The sequence below is a fragment of the Oncorhynchus clarkii genome, unplaced genomic scaffold (genome assembly GCF_045791955.1).
Source record: "Oncorhynchus clarkii lewisi isolate Uvic-CL-2024 unplaced genomic scaffold, UVic_Ocla_1.0 unplaced_contig_3643_pilon_pilon, whole genome shotgun sequence".
Classification (NCBI taxonomy): Eukaryota; Metazoa; Chordata; class Actinopteri; order Salmoniformes; family Salmonidae; genus Oncorhynchus; species Oncorhynchus clarkii.
In genome coordinates this window covers 77,501-94,016 of record NW_027260819.1, presented here as the reverse complement: position 1 = coordinate 94,016, position 16,516 = coordinate 77,501, and the positions used below count along the sequence as shown (strand labels likewise).

Genomic DNA, 16,516 nt, shown 5'->3' with positions numbered 1-16,516 from the left:
GGATGGTGTATCAACACACCCAGTCACTATGATGATGCAGGCCTCCTTAACCCTAACTCAGTTGCCGGAGAGGAAAGAAACTGCTCAGGGATTTCACCATTGAAGCCAATGGTGACTTTAATACAGTTACAGAGTTTAATGGCTGTGGTAGGAGAAAACTAAAAACGTTGTGGTTATTCCAAAATACTAACCTATAAATGACAGAGTGAAGGAAGCCTGCATAGAATAAAAATGTTCCAAAACCTGCATCCTGTTTGCAATCAGGAACTAAAGTTAAACTGCAAATAATTTGTCAAAGAAATTAACTTCATGTCCTGAATACACCACAAACGGTTATGTTTGGGGCAAATCCAACACATCACTGAGGACCACTCTTCATATTTCAAGGATGGTTGGTGGCTGCATCATGTTATGGGTATGCTTGTCATCGGCAAGGACTATGGAGGGTTTTTTTTAGGGATAAAAATAAATGGAAATAGAGCTAAGAACAGGCAAAATCCTAGAGGAAAACCTGGTTCAGTCTGCTTTCCACCAGACACTGGGAGATGAATTCACCTTTCAGCAGGACAATAACCTAAAACACAAGGCCAAATCTACACTGGAGTTACTTACCAAGAGTACGTTGAACGTTCATGAGTAGCCTACAGTGGTTACAGTTTTGATTTAATAAATTGGCTTGAAAATCTATGGCAAGACTTGAAAATCATTGTCTAGCAATGATCAACAACCAACTTGATAGAGCTTAAATCATTTTTTAAAGAATAATGTGCAAATATTGTACAATTCAGGTGTGCAAAGCTCTGAGAGACTTACCCAGAAAGACTCACAGCTGTAATTGCTATCAAATGTGATTCTAACATGCATTGATTCAGGGGGTTGAATACATATGTAAATTTGATATTTCTGTATTTAATTTTTAATAAATGTGCAAAAAATATCGAAAAACAATTTTTCACTTTGTCATTATTAACGTGTGTCGATTGGGTGAGAAAAAAAAAAATTTAATCCATTTTGAATTCAGGCTGTAAACACAACAAAATGTTGAATAAGTCAAGAGGTATGAATACTCTCAGAGGGCACATTAAGTGTTCGTGATTTTGCCAATACTCATGTTTGATTTCCCGTAATCATTAACAACATTGAATTTGAAACAAGCCACGGGGAAAGAGACGCAGCGCTTATTAAGCAGAGACGATCCTTTGTTTAAGAGTTGACTTATGAGCGGCATATTTACGGTTATTGAAACAAATTAGAAGCATGTTGTTTTGGCATAAATATTAAGAACATTTTATGAGTAAGAAATATTATTTTTTTCGTTCTAAAATAAGATTCCATCTGACATGCACGTTGTCAGTGACTTGCCTATATAGTTTAACTTCGTGTGCTATCTAACAGTTAATTGTGTAATTTATTATGTGATGATTAGGGCGGGGAATAATAATCTATGCAACTGAAAAACTGTCATAGGTGCAGTTGAGTGTTTTTGATGCGCAGTCACTCAGCTCTGACATTTGGTTGATGATGGTCCAGTCGGCCTACTACGAACACACACACAAACACACACACTAGAGAGAGCGAGAGAGAGGAAGCGGTAAAAGTCAAATATTGGAAAGTGCTGAATGTCGATATTTGTCTGAAGTGAAAGAGGACTTCTTTCAACTATATCTGAAAATATTTTATATGTGGACGATTCAACTTAATCTAAAATAAGTGACCTTTATGTTAAACCACGTTTCTAAAAGCCACACAAAGCGTTCAAGTTCAATTTGTGCTTTAACCGTGAAAGCAGGACCCCTATATTGCCCACCGTGCCATCAACCACATGCTGACTTGCATATTTAGGCTGCAGAGAAATTGACATTTATGGGATAAAATATTACGCTAACTAATGTCTCAGTTTGAGAGAGTCCTGTGTTCAATATTTTTTTGCATTGTCAATTAGTCTGTTATTTTATTTCGTGTCCATGTCATGCCAATAAAACTCTCTGTCCGCTACTTATTGTGAGCTTTCGCATCCCAGCCTGGCATTAAGGAATATGTGGACTATCTAGCAAAGTAATGAAACCATGTCCTGTTTAAAACAATAATATAATCGCGTCTTGTTGGATATTTTTTCTTCTATCTATGTTCCTTCACTCAGTGAAGTCTTGTTCATTTTTTCTGCTGCCACAGCATCGGGCTATATAGCCCACTGTACAGTCAGTAACACGACACGCTGCTTTAGCGATCGGAGATGAAAACAGGAAAACCTTGGTATATTTAGTCTTTCTCTCCCTGTGCTTTGGTATGATGTTGCGACTGGAGGAGAGGAGAGGACAGCTGGGCTATGGCCATCTCACCGACTTTGCCTTGACATCTGGGAGACCCATTGGTGTGTGGCACGCGAATCGGTTGATGTCGCTATTTAAATGCAAATTTGTGGGGGATCATTGAAGCCTCACCCCGTAAATTCACACAAAAGGAACACTTCACACACAATAAGGAGGAGGGTCGTTTTCTTCCGGAGGTCTTGGCAACACCAAGCAAATCTTATTCAAACCAACACTCCTCCTGCATGACTAACATTGTGGTTTTGATTTTTGTTGTCTGGCGTTCACCATTAGCACACTTCTCCAAATGAGATATAACATTAGCGATCTTCTACAACTAAATCCGCACACATGGTCGTTATGATTAGAGCAGAATGGGCTACACGCGCAGTTAATGTTGAATGCAAAATATACACAAGCTTTTTAGTGACTTGATATTAGAATATAATAGACGTATTGTTATTAATATTATTAATATCGTTGTTGTTATTATTATTATCATTATTATTAGTATCATTATTATTATAATTTATCTTGACTTATTATGCTATTGCTTTGTTATGACTTTTTATTGCTAAAGAATAATCTATCCGTGCATCAACATCATGACTTGTTGAGATGTCGCTGCGTGTGTCGCTGATGTTTAAACACCACCACAGAATAAGCACGTGCGAGAAGCACTCATATGTCAAATTGAGACATGATCATAAATTAAAATATGCACTTATATGTCCATCAACGTCCCGTTTTTTTCCTTTCCGTCCTAAGCACCTTGATTAATTTCCGTCTGTCTGACGGAAGCAGTTAGAGAGGAAGGCAAAGTTAAAACTTGGTTGAAATGAAAGAGAGCATTTAGCACGCGACCAGATGATCCTAGAAAATGAGCTGAAATAGATTCAGGCTCAGCGCCTGTTGTGGCAGCAGCTGATTCCCTATTCCTGTCCAGATGGCTCCCAACACAGATTTGCATTCATTTTCGCCTAATATCGTCCAAAATAGAGGAGCAGCTGCATTTGTTGTCAAATAAGGTTTAAAACTACTTTTTTATGACGGGGTCGTTACCTACGTGATGGGGTTGTCGAACTGTCCGAGAACCTCTTTCTCTCCCGTCAACAGTATCCGTTTGAACAGGATCTGTCCTAAAAACCCTACTTTGGTCATCAGATTTCAGGCCCTTTGGTGTATAATCGGCATTAAACATATCATTAGGCTACTTGGTGCAATATGCAGTTTCCAAGACAGAATTATACTGAGATAAAAAATAAAAAAAATGTTGGCAAGTAACTTAATTTATGACTAATTGAAAGAACATATTTAGAGGGAAAAAAACGAAAAAAGTCAAGTGCGCTCTATTTCAACGTTATAACATTTTACTTGCAACGCCGCAAACGCGGCATTGGTAACATTGTTCTACGTCACATCAATTTATCGAGCAAATAATAATTTATAGGCAATTTGCATATGAACCCATTAAAATTAACACTTAGTACAATATTTTCCGGGTTGACACAATAAATTGTAAATTAATAAATTGTAAATTGTCTAGAAATAGAATAGCTTAACGATATTATCCTAAAATAGTAATAAAATGCTGTTTTAGTATACTTACGTATTTAATTAGGACGTGCAGGGCCGGGAAAGGAATGGATTTAGAGACGACGCAAGAACAACAGCCGCTTTGATAATTCACTTATCTTTGGCAATAGTCATTAACCCCCAACCCCAGCAAAATGCTGTCTAAAACACATCTCTCTTCCTTTCCACGTACACCCATCCCACCCCTTTAGTGCACGGGGCTGTGGGGTCCCCTGATAACCCAAATCGGACTTCACTTTTTTTTTTGGCCGATTAATTACAATGTAAAAATATAGCTTTAAAAAAAAGGTCTGCAAATTGGCAACAAGAAAGCTTTGCCCTGAAGGAGAAATACCTTCCCGTCATATTATTGTGCTATTTAAAAGGGTTTCTTTATTATACTAAAATACAGGTCTGTTCTTCAGAAGAGAGAGGTTGGACACCGCGCATCCCCCGAGTCCGTTCACTGAATAGAATGATGTACACCCACATTAAACTAAATCAACTATCGTATTGAACATTCATCTATAGCACACATACAACCTGCGCATTGCATTAGGCTAACACATTGCAACGATGCCCGGCTGTTTAATAAACTTCATGACAGACATGAGGTATTGCACATTGAATCGATACGAGTTCTTACAATGCAAATGGTAGTAGCCTGGGATACAGACATCTGACGCATTTCCCTTTATAAAGATAGTAATACCTCGGCTGCTGTTAGCAGCAGAGTTACTTTAGTTCGCCTTGAGAGACGCGTTATATTCCATCACTTGAAACATGGCTGCATTAAAATAGCATTGATTAACTTTGACTATATATGCGCTGGCGACCTCCTCTATGAAACATGCCAATTTAGATTTGTAAAAGCCTTAACAAATAGTAAGAGTGAAATATATCCCATTGACATTGTATCTAGTTTTGACCAAATGGATTGGAAAGCTCTTCCTTTATTCTCCTATAGACATGTTATGCTCTTCCCTCAGACTTTTAGTCGATATTGACTCATTCAACGCTGAGAACATCACATAGCAGCCTACCTGGGTAAAGTATTTAGTGACAATTCCGCTCCCTTCCCTATAATATGTTGTATCGGCTACACTCTTGTCCTTTAGGATTTCATGTTTAGTGAATATTAACGTCACAAGATGTGAAATTGAAGGGGGAAATCTCTACATTTGATGGAGGAAAAAGTGGAGCTTGCCTTGCTGGAGCTCTCGGGTTTCAGCCAGGCAGCTATTGAAATGTAGGACTCTCCAGAATGAAGCTCGTTCAGGGACAGGACGTGTCACTGTTCCATATATGGTTGAAGCTCCGCCCACCAGCGCGTCATATTCTGACAGCGCGCATCCCGTGGGTTTAGAGTTTTGGCTCCCGGGAAAGGTTCCACTCCTCGGGGATAGAGGGTTGAGTTTTGTATGCTTCCATCCCATTCTGCAAGACGCTAAAGGCCTCTCATCAACCTCTCCTGTGTCCAGGAACACCTCCATAGTAATCATTTCGTTTATTTTGTCTTCTGGAGCTGGAGCGCATTGCCAGAAGTGGTCGATTCAACTGAAGCTTTTTTGTTGTTGTTGTAAATGCTTGTTGTAATGATGACTCCAGCTTGAGGAGCCATCACCAAAAACAAAAAAAGTTTTCTTCAAACGCATTTCGAATAAAAAATAGAATAAAACAGAAGCAACTACAACCATATCCTGCTATTTGAACGACTTCTTCAACGACTAGGATCACGTCCCAACCAGCTACCGAGATAGACTACAGTAACCCACTCGGTGAATTGTTCATGTCGTGCCAACACAGGACGGGCTCAAGGAGACAGGACTTGTGAATTCAACTGGGACTTTTATTTCCTTCTACACGTTTTAACTACAACAAACTTATTTGACTGTTATTTGTCAACCACCAAGAAGGAAAGATTGCTCTTCAACAACTACCTTCCTATTATTCTCATTTGGCTGGAGCGGGTTTGTACGAAACTGTTTTAATGTTTGGAATTCAGGAAAATATAGGCTTACCTAGAGGGGGGACGACTATGAAAGAGGAACCGCTGGGCAGCGGGATGAACTCGGTCCGCTCGTGGATGCACACATCTGGGGTAGTGGATGCGAACACAGCCGCCCAAAGGTACGTTTGCCAAACATCCAATTTTTTATGCATTTCTCAGATTGCCCCTAAATCCCCACATTGCCATGTATCAATTACAATCTCCCTATGCGACTCTTCTCTTCAGCGCGTTCTCCAACGCTCATTACATCATATTACTGTTAAAGTGACAAATCAAGAAATCTCTTGTCTCTAAAAACGTGCCTTTCACACCATCTCCCAATGTTTTCATCTGATGCTAGCTCCATCTGCAGTGTATCTCTCTCCCATCTAACCGAGGTGCTCTTCTCTCTTCTCCCCGCAGCGGTGTGGGTTTGGCTCGGGCACACTACGAGAAGCAACCACCGTCCAACCTCAGAAAATCCAACTTTTTCCACTTCGTTCTTGCGCTGTATGACAGACAAGGACAGCCGGTGGAGATCGAACGGACAGCTTATGTGGACTTTGTGGAGAAGGACAAAGTAAGCGCCATTTCTTTGGAATATCGTCCCATTTTATTCATTTTTTATTTTTAAATTTTATTTTCACCTACACAGTTCATCATTTGGTGGTAAAGGCAGAAACACGTCATAGGCGGTGGAGGAGACACGTGCAGTTATGTGGATTTTCTAAATGACTTCGAATGTCGCAAAATTATTTTATACATGTAGTTTTTATTTTTTTTTACACTACATAGATAGATACCCCCCCCCCCCCCACACACACACTTGACCCCTTCACAATAGCCTATTTTGTGAGCTCATAATTACCACATATCAAGACAAATATCAACTAAACACAGTAAATGTATGTGAACACTGATTCAATGCTCATTATTTTCAGGAACCAAACAGTGAAAAAACTAACAATGGGATACACTACAAACTACAGTTACTGTACAGCAACGGTAAGTGGTATAGCTACTGATGAAGGAAATAAACCGTGTCTGGTTATTATGAAGTGAATCAGTACAAATCAGGGATGCGTGCTTGGACATTGATTCCGCCAGATAACGTTGTATGGTGGTTGTTAGTCTGATATTGGGTTACATTTTTAAAGTGGTAAATTGCCTACAGTGTCGGTCGGTGTCAGCTAGCATCGTCCATGGTTAATCCACGCTCAGTTAGCGATGCGTGGACAATCAGATATGAATCCACGTTTTAACCTGACGGGAACCAGATGATGATCATGAACATGTATTGAGATAACACATGTTTATTAAAAACAAACAAACCGTGTTTTAATTATATTTATTTTATGTCCGTAAAAATTGTAAGACATATATTTTCTAAAATATAATGTGGAAGCAAAATCACAGTGTAAATAACAAGATACTTGTCAGTGTAAATGACAAGATATAAAATATATATACTTTATTCACAGGTGTCAGAACAGAACAGGATCTTTTCGTACGATTAATCGATTCCATGACAAAACAGGTAAGATTTTGTATTTTAATATACGTATCTGCAATGCCAAATTGTATGCGTATGGTGCTTGAAATATAACGTGTGTTGTGGAAACGTGCGTGGTTTTCAAATTGACCCTATTACAGAAGATATATGCTTCAATTATGAGCCTGTAAGTTATTAGGCCATGTGTGGTTGTGTTTTTTTTATCGTTTATATTTCACTATAAATCAGCTCGCTCTCGGGTTGGAGCGATTGTAATTGTTGTTATTATTTTTTATTTTATACAACTTTTGTGACTTGGCTATAGAGATGCACAGTTGTAGATATCCGATATATAGTTAATTACAATAATAACCTTTAGTGGCCTCTCTTTAATTCGGGTTGTGAGCTCCAGGGGTCTCCCGTATACCCGTGCACGATTCCCCTTAATGTTTATTTAATTCGCAGCAAAAGTGTTTAATGGGGTCTATTTAATTTCTCTTTTTAAAATCGCGATTATACTTTGACATGAGATATTATATATTTTTTTTGGGGGGGGGAGAATGCTATAAAATATTTAGCTGATATTACGGTTCCTGAAATGAATTGGTTTTGTAGGTCTACTACCGTGCTTTGTGTATTGGCTCGTGAGCGCATTTTTAGTCAATTAACCACTAATTTGTTTTATGTGCTAATAGATGGGATGTCGTAGCCATCAACAAACATAGGTCTTATCTGCTATGTAGTATAATTGTGAGTTGACAGTCCATCAGTTCAGAAATGTTCAAATAATTATTTATTGTGACAAACAGACGACACTATTATTGCTAAAAAAAAGAAAGTCTCGGTTCAATAACAAGAGCCCCTTTTTAGTATGAGAGGCCACTTGAGTGGACAATGTGGCGCGTTTCCTCAACCTGAATGTTTTCGGAAATCACTTCTCGGCTAGTATGGGCTTATTGTTAAGTGCCCTCCGCCAAGTTCACTGAATAGCCTATAGCTTCAGTGTCTAGGGTTAAACAGCATTATTATGACCAGTTTTTTTTATTCATAATTTGTCACCTCTTATTATTATATAGGAAATATAGGCAACACGTTAGATTCGCCCCGCTCCTCGTTGACTGTAGCCTATATAGGTCTGTCTATGATCAGAGAGTCAATGACGCTGAACCGGCAGTTTATGGATTTCTGTTTCTTCAGCCGAGACACGGGAAATAAATCACATGATGATAACTGCAATACTCCCCCAAAATCCCTCATATATAGATGTTGTAGCTAGGCTACGTGGCACCCCTCTCACCTCCAATGGAACAGAGCTGGTTCCGATGTGTTTTCAACTACTACCAGAAGCACCAAAAACAATATTAAAAGCCCTATCTCATTTTGCTGTGAAATATCTTATGTAGTGATGTGTTTTTTATTCAGCCGCTTGTGTCCCCTCTTGCTATGGCAACGTTGTTGTTCATTGTTAAATCAATTGTGATAAGGCCCTATAGTGTGTCATGCGTTTTACTTAATTGCTAATTATAAAGAGTTTATCTTTGATTAAAAGCCCCGCTTCTTTGGTTTTACATTCATCCAAGATGTAACGGCGGTGCGCGCGGGATAGGCAGGCTGCTGTTGTCGGGCTGTAGCCGTGCAATCACAGACCCGGGGCAGAACGAGGGGAGGGAGAGAGACAGACAGAGAGCAAAAAAGAACTGAGGCCGAGCGCACCTACAGCTCCACGCCATCTGTTAAAGCCAATGCTCAAAAATTACTCAACCGAACCCCCCCGACAACGCTTTTTTTTTGTATCCGAGAAAAATCATTGTTAGCGGCTCAAAATAAACAACAGATTGCCCATTAGCTCTTTCCCCCCGAAATATCTGTAGATTAGAATGGCGCTGATGTATACGGAAATGGGTATTATTTACATCGCCCATCTGCAGCATAACCAACGTGGTGTTGGTATTATCCTGGGATAAATGAATAAAAAACATATAAACAACATATACACATATTAACCTATTTGACATTTTTTTGTTGTTGTGGTCTAGCAAATAATTTAGGCTATTTATTTACATGACAATATATATACATTTATATTTTGTAAATAAATTAATTGTTTGGAAATTATCTACGAGAAATTAATTTTTATTTTCAATTTACAATTTAACCTATAAAACATAAACTATACAATTGCTGTATGTAGACCTATATGTCAATATTAGTAGGCCTATATACTTTATGAATTAATAATCAATTATATAATGAATTTATCCATTTATGAATTGAATGTTATTGTGGTGTAGGTTAAGGTTTACATCCTATAGCCCACAGAGATCGGCAAATGTGCAACGTGTTATCCAGTTCGATATTCTAAACGTCTGCTTCTGATGTATTTCTCTCTTTGATTCCAAGGCTATTATCTATGAAGGTCAAGACAAAAACCCAGAGATGTGCCGAGTGCTTCTCACACACGAAATCATGTGCAGGTAAAGAGCTTGTCACGGTGATTAGCTACATTTCAACGTCCTTTAAATATATGCTTGTTTTAAAAAAAAAAATATTTGTTATATATTTCTTTGCTTTGGTATTAAAATGCTGAGTTGGGGGGGTTTGAGGATACTCCTTTAGTAGATGTATTAACGCATCAACCTCAATCTCTTGTTGCAATGAAAACACCTCGGTCCATATCGGCAGAATCATAGACAATTTTACATAGGCTGCCTATTCTCAGACATAATATTATGCGAAATAGAATATTATAACTAGGGAGGTTGCATTCAATGACCGTTAGGAATTACAGGCCAGAATCCCTGTATCGATTTGGCCTACTATAGCTGGGGTTTGATTGGTCAACTGACAACAGACACAACACAGAGAACAGATGACGGCACATTCCTGTGTTCTGTCAACGGGCGTTCCGTTTGACTCGCGGAATAAAAAAAAACAGAAATGGAGCTTTGATAATCTTGCCCCCCCCCCCCCCCCCGCACCCCCTGCATTACATAAAGTCACTGCTCTTATGAAGTTGGGTTGAATCCCTGTTTGTCACGAGCTGACCCACACAGTAGCCCACACAGCAGGCGTCATCCTGCTCCAAGAGGGTCGAACTACACCTCATCACCACGCCATAACGTACAAAAAAAAGCTATGTTTTCCCTTTAGATAACGGTTTGCATATCAATGAATGTATCAGAGGTGTGTGTGTGTGTGTGTGTGTGTGTACACACACTGCTTGTATATTAAAGGCCGTTTCCGGTTGAAAACACAGATGCGGGTTTTGGAGCTCTAGAAGTGGAGGACTGTTAGACGTAGTTTATTCTCTTTAACTTTCAGTAGCAGCTTTAAAGAGCTTCACACTCTCCTCACACCATATGGTGTTCACTGAGCTCGTCTGGACATGTAACCAACACACAACTAGGCTTTAAAAAATAAAATAAAAACATTTTTTGGTATAATTTCAACATGAATAAAACTGTACCACACAGTATTGGGTCCGGTCCTATCTCCATCGGTAGCTATGGCTAGACCCCAGCACCATAACCAGCACCAGCGGCTAAACCGAGACAATGCTTTGGGTCCGGTCCTATCCCCATCGGTAGCTATGGCTAGACCCCAGCACCATAACCAGCACCAGCGGCTAAACCGAGACAATGCTTTGGGTCCGGTCCTATCTCCATCGGTAGCTATGGCTAGACCCCAGCACCATAACCAGCACCAGCGGCTAAACCGAGACAATGCTTTGGGTCCGGTCCTATCCCCATCGGTAGCTATGGCTAGACCCCAGCACCATAACCAGCACCAGCGGCTAAACCGAGACAATGCTTTGGGTCCGGTCCTATCCCCATCGGTAGCTATGGCTAGACCCCAGCACCATAACCAGCACCAGCGGCTAAACCGAGACAATGCTACTTCAGTGAACGATTGATGCAGGGGCTGCACGGCTTCTGAGCGTTCTAATGAATCTCTGGCCTATCACAGAAAGGCTGGTTTTGAAGATGGCCGTCTGCATCCTCTCCAGAATTAACAGCTTGACAATTAGAGGGAAACAAAAAAAAGCTGAAGCTGTGGAAAGACGATTCCCCAGCCTCCTGGCGTCTTCTGTTCTCAGTTCAGTGCTAGAGACACAACACCACAAACATGTTGTCTCCCTGAGACTAGCAAACGTGCAACAGCCGTGCTCGGCAATGCTAAGGGCTACGTCCCAAATCGCACCCTATTCCCTACGTAGTGCACTACATTTGACCAGAGGTCTATGTGAATATGGCGCCATTTGGGACACAGGGGCAATGCTAAGGGCTACGTCCCAAATGGGCACCCTATTCCCTACGTTAGTGCACTACATTTGACCAGAGGTCTATGGGAATAGGGTGCCATTTGGGACACAGATGGAGGAGATGTTTACCCGTTTGCCCGGCGTGGCGAGACTGACTAGGTTCCCTACCAATCAACAGACAGACAGACAGATAGCGCCAGGCATACAGGCACAGCTCAGCAACAATCATTATCTAAACACTGTCACGCTTAGATAAATATAGAATTAAAGAATTAAAATAAAATGTTAGGAAGTAAAAATTAAACATGCGAAGATCCACACTGTGTGAATCTCTTTAAGCTGCAGTTTACACACGCAGCCCAAATCTGATATCTTTCTTTTATAACCAATCTGGATCTTTTGCCTATAAAAAAAAAAGGGTCAAAAGATTAGAATTGGTCTGCCTGTGTGAACCTGACTTGATCACATCTTCATTTCCTCCTCTCTGTAGTCGGTGTTGTGATAAGAAGAGTTGTGGCAACAGGAACGAGACTCCTTCAGACCCCGTTATCATCGACAGGTAAGAAACAGACCCGCTGTTCGGTACAGATCTTTTCTCTATTCTGGTTTAGTCGTGTGGCGTGTGCTGTGTGTATGTGCTGTGTGTATGTGCTGTGTGTATGTGCTGTGTGTATGTGCTGTGTGTATGTGCTGTGTGTATGTGCTGTGTGCATGTGCTGTGTGTATGTGCTGTGTGTATGTGCTGTGTGTATGTGCTGTGTGTATGTGCTGTGTGCATGTGCTGTGTGTATGTGCTGTGTGTATGTGCTGTGTGTATGTTCTGTGTGTATGTGCGGAGTGTATGTGCTGTGTGTATGTGCTGTGTGTATGTGCGGAGTGTATGTGCTGTGTGTATGTGCGGAGTGTATGTGCTGTGTGTATGTGCTGTGTGTATGTGCTGTGTGTATGTGCGGAGTGCGATGGTCATGGTTGTTGTAGTCATTCTGGGACTATTGTTGTAGTCATTCTTGGGGATTCTGTGGTGCCCAACTTCTGTCTCTCTGTCTCGCAGCATTGTACTGTCTCTGTGTTTGTTGTTCTCCTGCGTTGTTGCACAGGTGGGTTGACTTGGAAACCCGGAGGTCTCTGTGGGGTTATTGGGTAATTGCTAGCGAGTTGTCAGGGGAAACAGTTTCCTCGGCCTTTCCTCTATCTGTGCTCTGCCCTGCTTTTCTGCGGGAGTCCGTTGTTAACGCTTGGAGTGCGCTTGGCTTTACATTCAGACTTGTATCATTGAGTGGCCACCTCCTAATTTACGAACAAGTGTTTTTTATTCAGTACTCTGTCATTTATTCCACTATACTGTATTTCTATGTGAATCTGAGTGCTTGGCTGCCTTCCTAAATGCGGCCCACTGTCCAGGAGAGGGAAAGACGATGAGTTAAAACCCCGGGTGAAATATGGAGAAACCAGGAGAGGGAAAGACGACGAGTTAAAACCCCGGGTGAATTATGGGCCACCAGTGGATAGCAATGCCAATGTTTGAGTTGTTAGAATATCTGTTTGCTTAGCGGAGAGTATTTGGTATCTGACACAGGGAACATCTCTCTTTATTAGTAATCAAATATGGACGGCCAGTTGCTGCCTTTCACTCAGTCACTCAGCGACAGAGTCTATGTGTCAACCAGTGGAACACAGAGCTCACAGACGACTCACATTCTGGACCGGAGCAGCTCTGGCAGAATGTATGCATGTTTACATGTATTCACAATCACGTGTATGATTGCATTCTGGGTATTTATGCGTTCATTTACCACTATTACACACATTGTATTATGACTGTATATGTATATGTATATGTATATGTATATATGTATATGTATACTGTATATGTATATGTATATATGTATATGTATATGTATATGTATATATGTATATGTATACTGTATATGTATATGTATATGTATACTGTATATGTATATATGTATATATGTATACTGTATATGTATATGTATATATGTATATGTATACTGTATATGTATATATGTATATGTATATGTATACTGTATATGTATATGTATATATGTATATGTATACTGTATATGTATATGTATACTGTATATGTATATATGTATATGTATACTGTATATGTATATGTATATATGTATATGTATACTGTATATGTATATGTATACTGTATATGTATATATGTATATGTATACTGTATATGTATATGTATATATGTATATGTATACTGTATATGTATATGTATATATGTATATGTATACTGTATATGTATATGTATACTGTATATGTATATATGTATATGTATACTGTATATGTATATGTATATATGTATATGTATATGTATATATGTATATGTATACTGTATATGTATATGTATACTGTATATGTATATGTATATGTATACTGTATATGTATATGTATACTGTATATGTATATGTATACTGTATATGTATATATGTATATGTATACTGTATATGTATATGTATATATGTATATGTATACTGTATATGTATATGTATATATGTATATGTATATGTATATATGTATATGTATACTGTATATGTATATGTATATATGTATATGTATACTGTATATGTATATGTATATATGTATATGTATACTGTATATGTATATGTATATATGTATATGTATACTGTATATGTATATGTATATGTATATATGTATATGTATACTGTATATGTATATGTATATATGTATATGTATACTGTGAACGTGTGTATTATGACTCTATATTGTATTTAGGTTATTTTGTTGTTACTTAGAAACATATATCATTTTTATTAACAGAATGTTGTTTTGTGGTAATAGGTAGAGGTAAAATTATGCTTTTCAGACCTACTTCAGTTGTACACATCTATACGCGTGTTTCTATATCACCTCCTATTGGTTTTGTGGTAATAGGTAGAGGTAAAATTATGCTTTTCAGACCTTCAGTTGTACACATCTATACGCGTGTTTCTATATCACCTCCTATTGGTTTTGTGGTAATAGGTAGAGGTAAAATTATGCTTTTCAGACCTACTTCAGTTGTACACATCTATACACGTGTTTCCACGTGTTTCTATATCCCCTCCTAATGGTTGAGAAATGGACTTCATTATTTGACAGTGGAATGACAGCGTGTGTGATGTGATATGTCCATGAGGGTGTGTGTGTGTGTGTGTGTGTGTGTGTGTGTGTGTGTGTGGGTGTGTGTGATGTCATCTGTCCAGTATTAGTAATAACCTGTTAACAAGGTAGATTTGACTATTTCTGTGCTTAGCACTGTTATCACTCTGCAATGTTGTTGCTTAATTTTATTATTATTTTATTATTATTTTATTATTATTTTATTATAATTTTATTAATATTTTATGATTATTTTATTAGTATTTTATTAGTATTTTATTAGTATTTTATGAGTATTTTATTAGTATTTTATTATTATTGTATTATTATTTTCTTAGTATTTTCTTAGTATTGTATTAGTATTGTATTAGTATTTTATTAGTATTGTTTAACTATGGTGAATTTTGTGGCGCTGACTGAGAGAGAAGGGAAGACGTTGCAGACTGACAGTCCAAATAGTCCATAGAACTGCGACACAACAGATGAGATCTGAGACGTAATTCAATCATAGGTAAAAAAAAAAAGAGAGAAGAAAACGCTGTGTCTCACATAACCTCGAGCCAGTGCTCTGTATGTCTCACAGCGAGCCGGTTTGTTATGGTGTGAAGCAGTGGAACCGTGTAGCCTAACCGTTCCCCTCCCTGTACCCTCTCAGAGGAAACGTGTAGCCTAGCCGTTCCCCTCCCTGTACCCTCTCAGAGGAAACGTGTAGCCTAGCCGTTCCCCTCCCTGTACCCTCTCAGAGGAAACGTGTAGCCTAGCCGTTCCCCTCCCTGTACCCTCTCAGAGGAAACGTGTAGCCTAGCCTTTCCCCTCCCTGTACCCTCTCCCTTGCCTGCAATGCTCCCTGGGAAGGCAGAGGAAACGTGTAGCCTAGCCGTTCCGCTCCCTGTGCCCTCTCAGAGGAAACGTGTAGCCTAGCCATTCCCCTCCCTGTACCCTCTCAGTGGAAACGTGTAGCCTAGCCGTTCCCCTCCCTGTGCCCTCTCCCTTGCCTGCAATGCTCCCTGGGAAGGCAGAGGAAACACAAGGTCTTCTTCACTTGTCGTGCCCGGTGATATTGTGTATTCTTCGGGGCTTCAAAGTCAGGTGAGCACTTTAAAACAGGGCGTCTCTGACATAATGAGCGCTAGCTGCTCTTCCCATACAATTGCTTGACTTTGTATTGTGACTAAAACACAGTTAAAAAGGGATCCAGTGTCTCTGCACTTTGTGCTTCAATCTCACCCAACAATGTGAGTGTAACAGAAGTCCAATAGGAACATTGGACAGAGAAGGAAGGGGGAGGGGGGAGGGGGGAGAGGGGCGGAGAGTGGATGGAATCCCATGACAGAGAGAGAGAGAGAGAGAGGGGGCTAGATAGAGAGAGGGAGCTAGATAGAGAGAGGGAGCTAGATAGAGAGAGAGTGGGGGGGGGGGGGGGGGGCTAGATAGAGAGAGGGAGAGAGAGAGGGGGGGAGGGAGGGAGCTAGATAGAGAGAGAGTGGGGGGGGCTAGATAGAGAGAGAGAGAGAGGGGGGAGGGAGCTAGATAGAGAGAGAGTGGGGGGGAGGGAGGGAGCTAGATAGAGAGAGAGTGGGGGGGCTAGATAGAGAGAGAGAGAGAGAGAGGGGGGAGGGAGCTAGATAGAGAGAGAGTGGGGGGGAGGGAGGGAGCTAGATAGAGAGAGAGAGAGGGGGGGGGAGGGAGCTAGATAGAGAGAGAGTGGGGGGGAGGGAGGGAGCTAGATAGAGAGAGGGAGGAGGGAGGGAGGG

General features: G+C 40.0%; 1 protein-coding gene across 1 annotated transcript in view; it reads left to right on the top strand.

Annotated features, from left to right (window-relative positions):
* The first annotated feature begins 5,298 nt into the window (after window positions 1-5,298).
* Window positions 5,299-16,516, top strand: part of LOC139401799 (transcription factor COE3-like) — a 44,013-nt gene continuing 32,795 nt past the window's right edge. Inside the window, exons 1-6 of the mRNA XM_071145777.1 lie at window positions 5,299-6,014; window positions 6,298-6,454; window positions 6,816-6,879; window positions 7,356-7,411; window positions 9,767-9,840; window positions 12,118-12,186. Of these exons, the coding sequence (XP_071001878.1) occupies window positions 5,875-6,014; window positions 6,298-6,454; window positions 6,816-6,879; window positions 7,356-7,411; window positions 9,767-9,840; window positions 12,118-12,186 (560 nt within the window). The 5' untranslated portion in view covers window positions 5,299-5,874. The remainder of the gene's footprint in view (window positions 6,015-6,297; window positions 6,455-6,815; window positions 6,880-7,355; window positions 7,412-9,766; window positions 9,841-12,117; window positions 12,187-16,516) is intronic.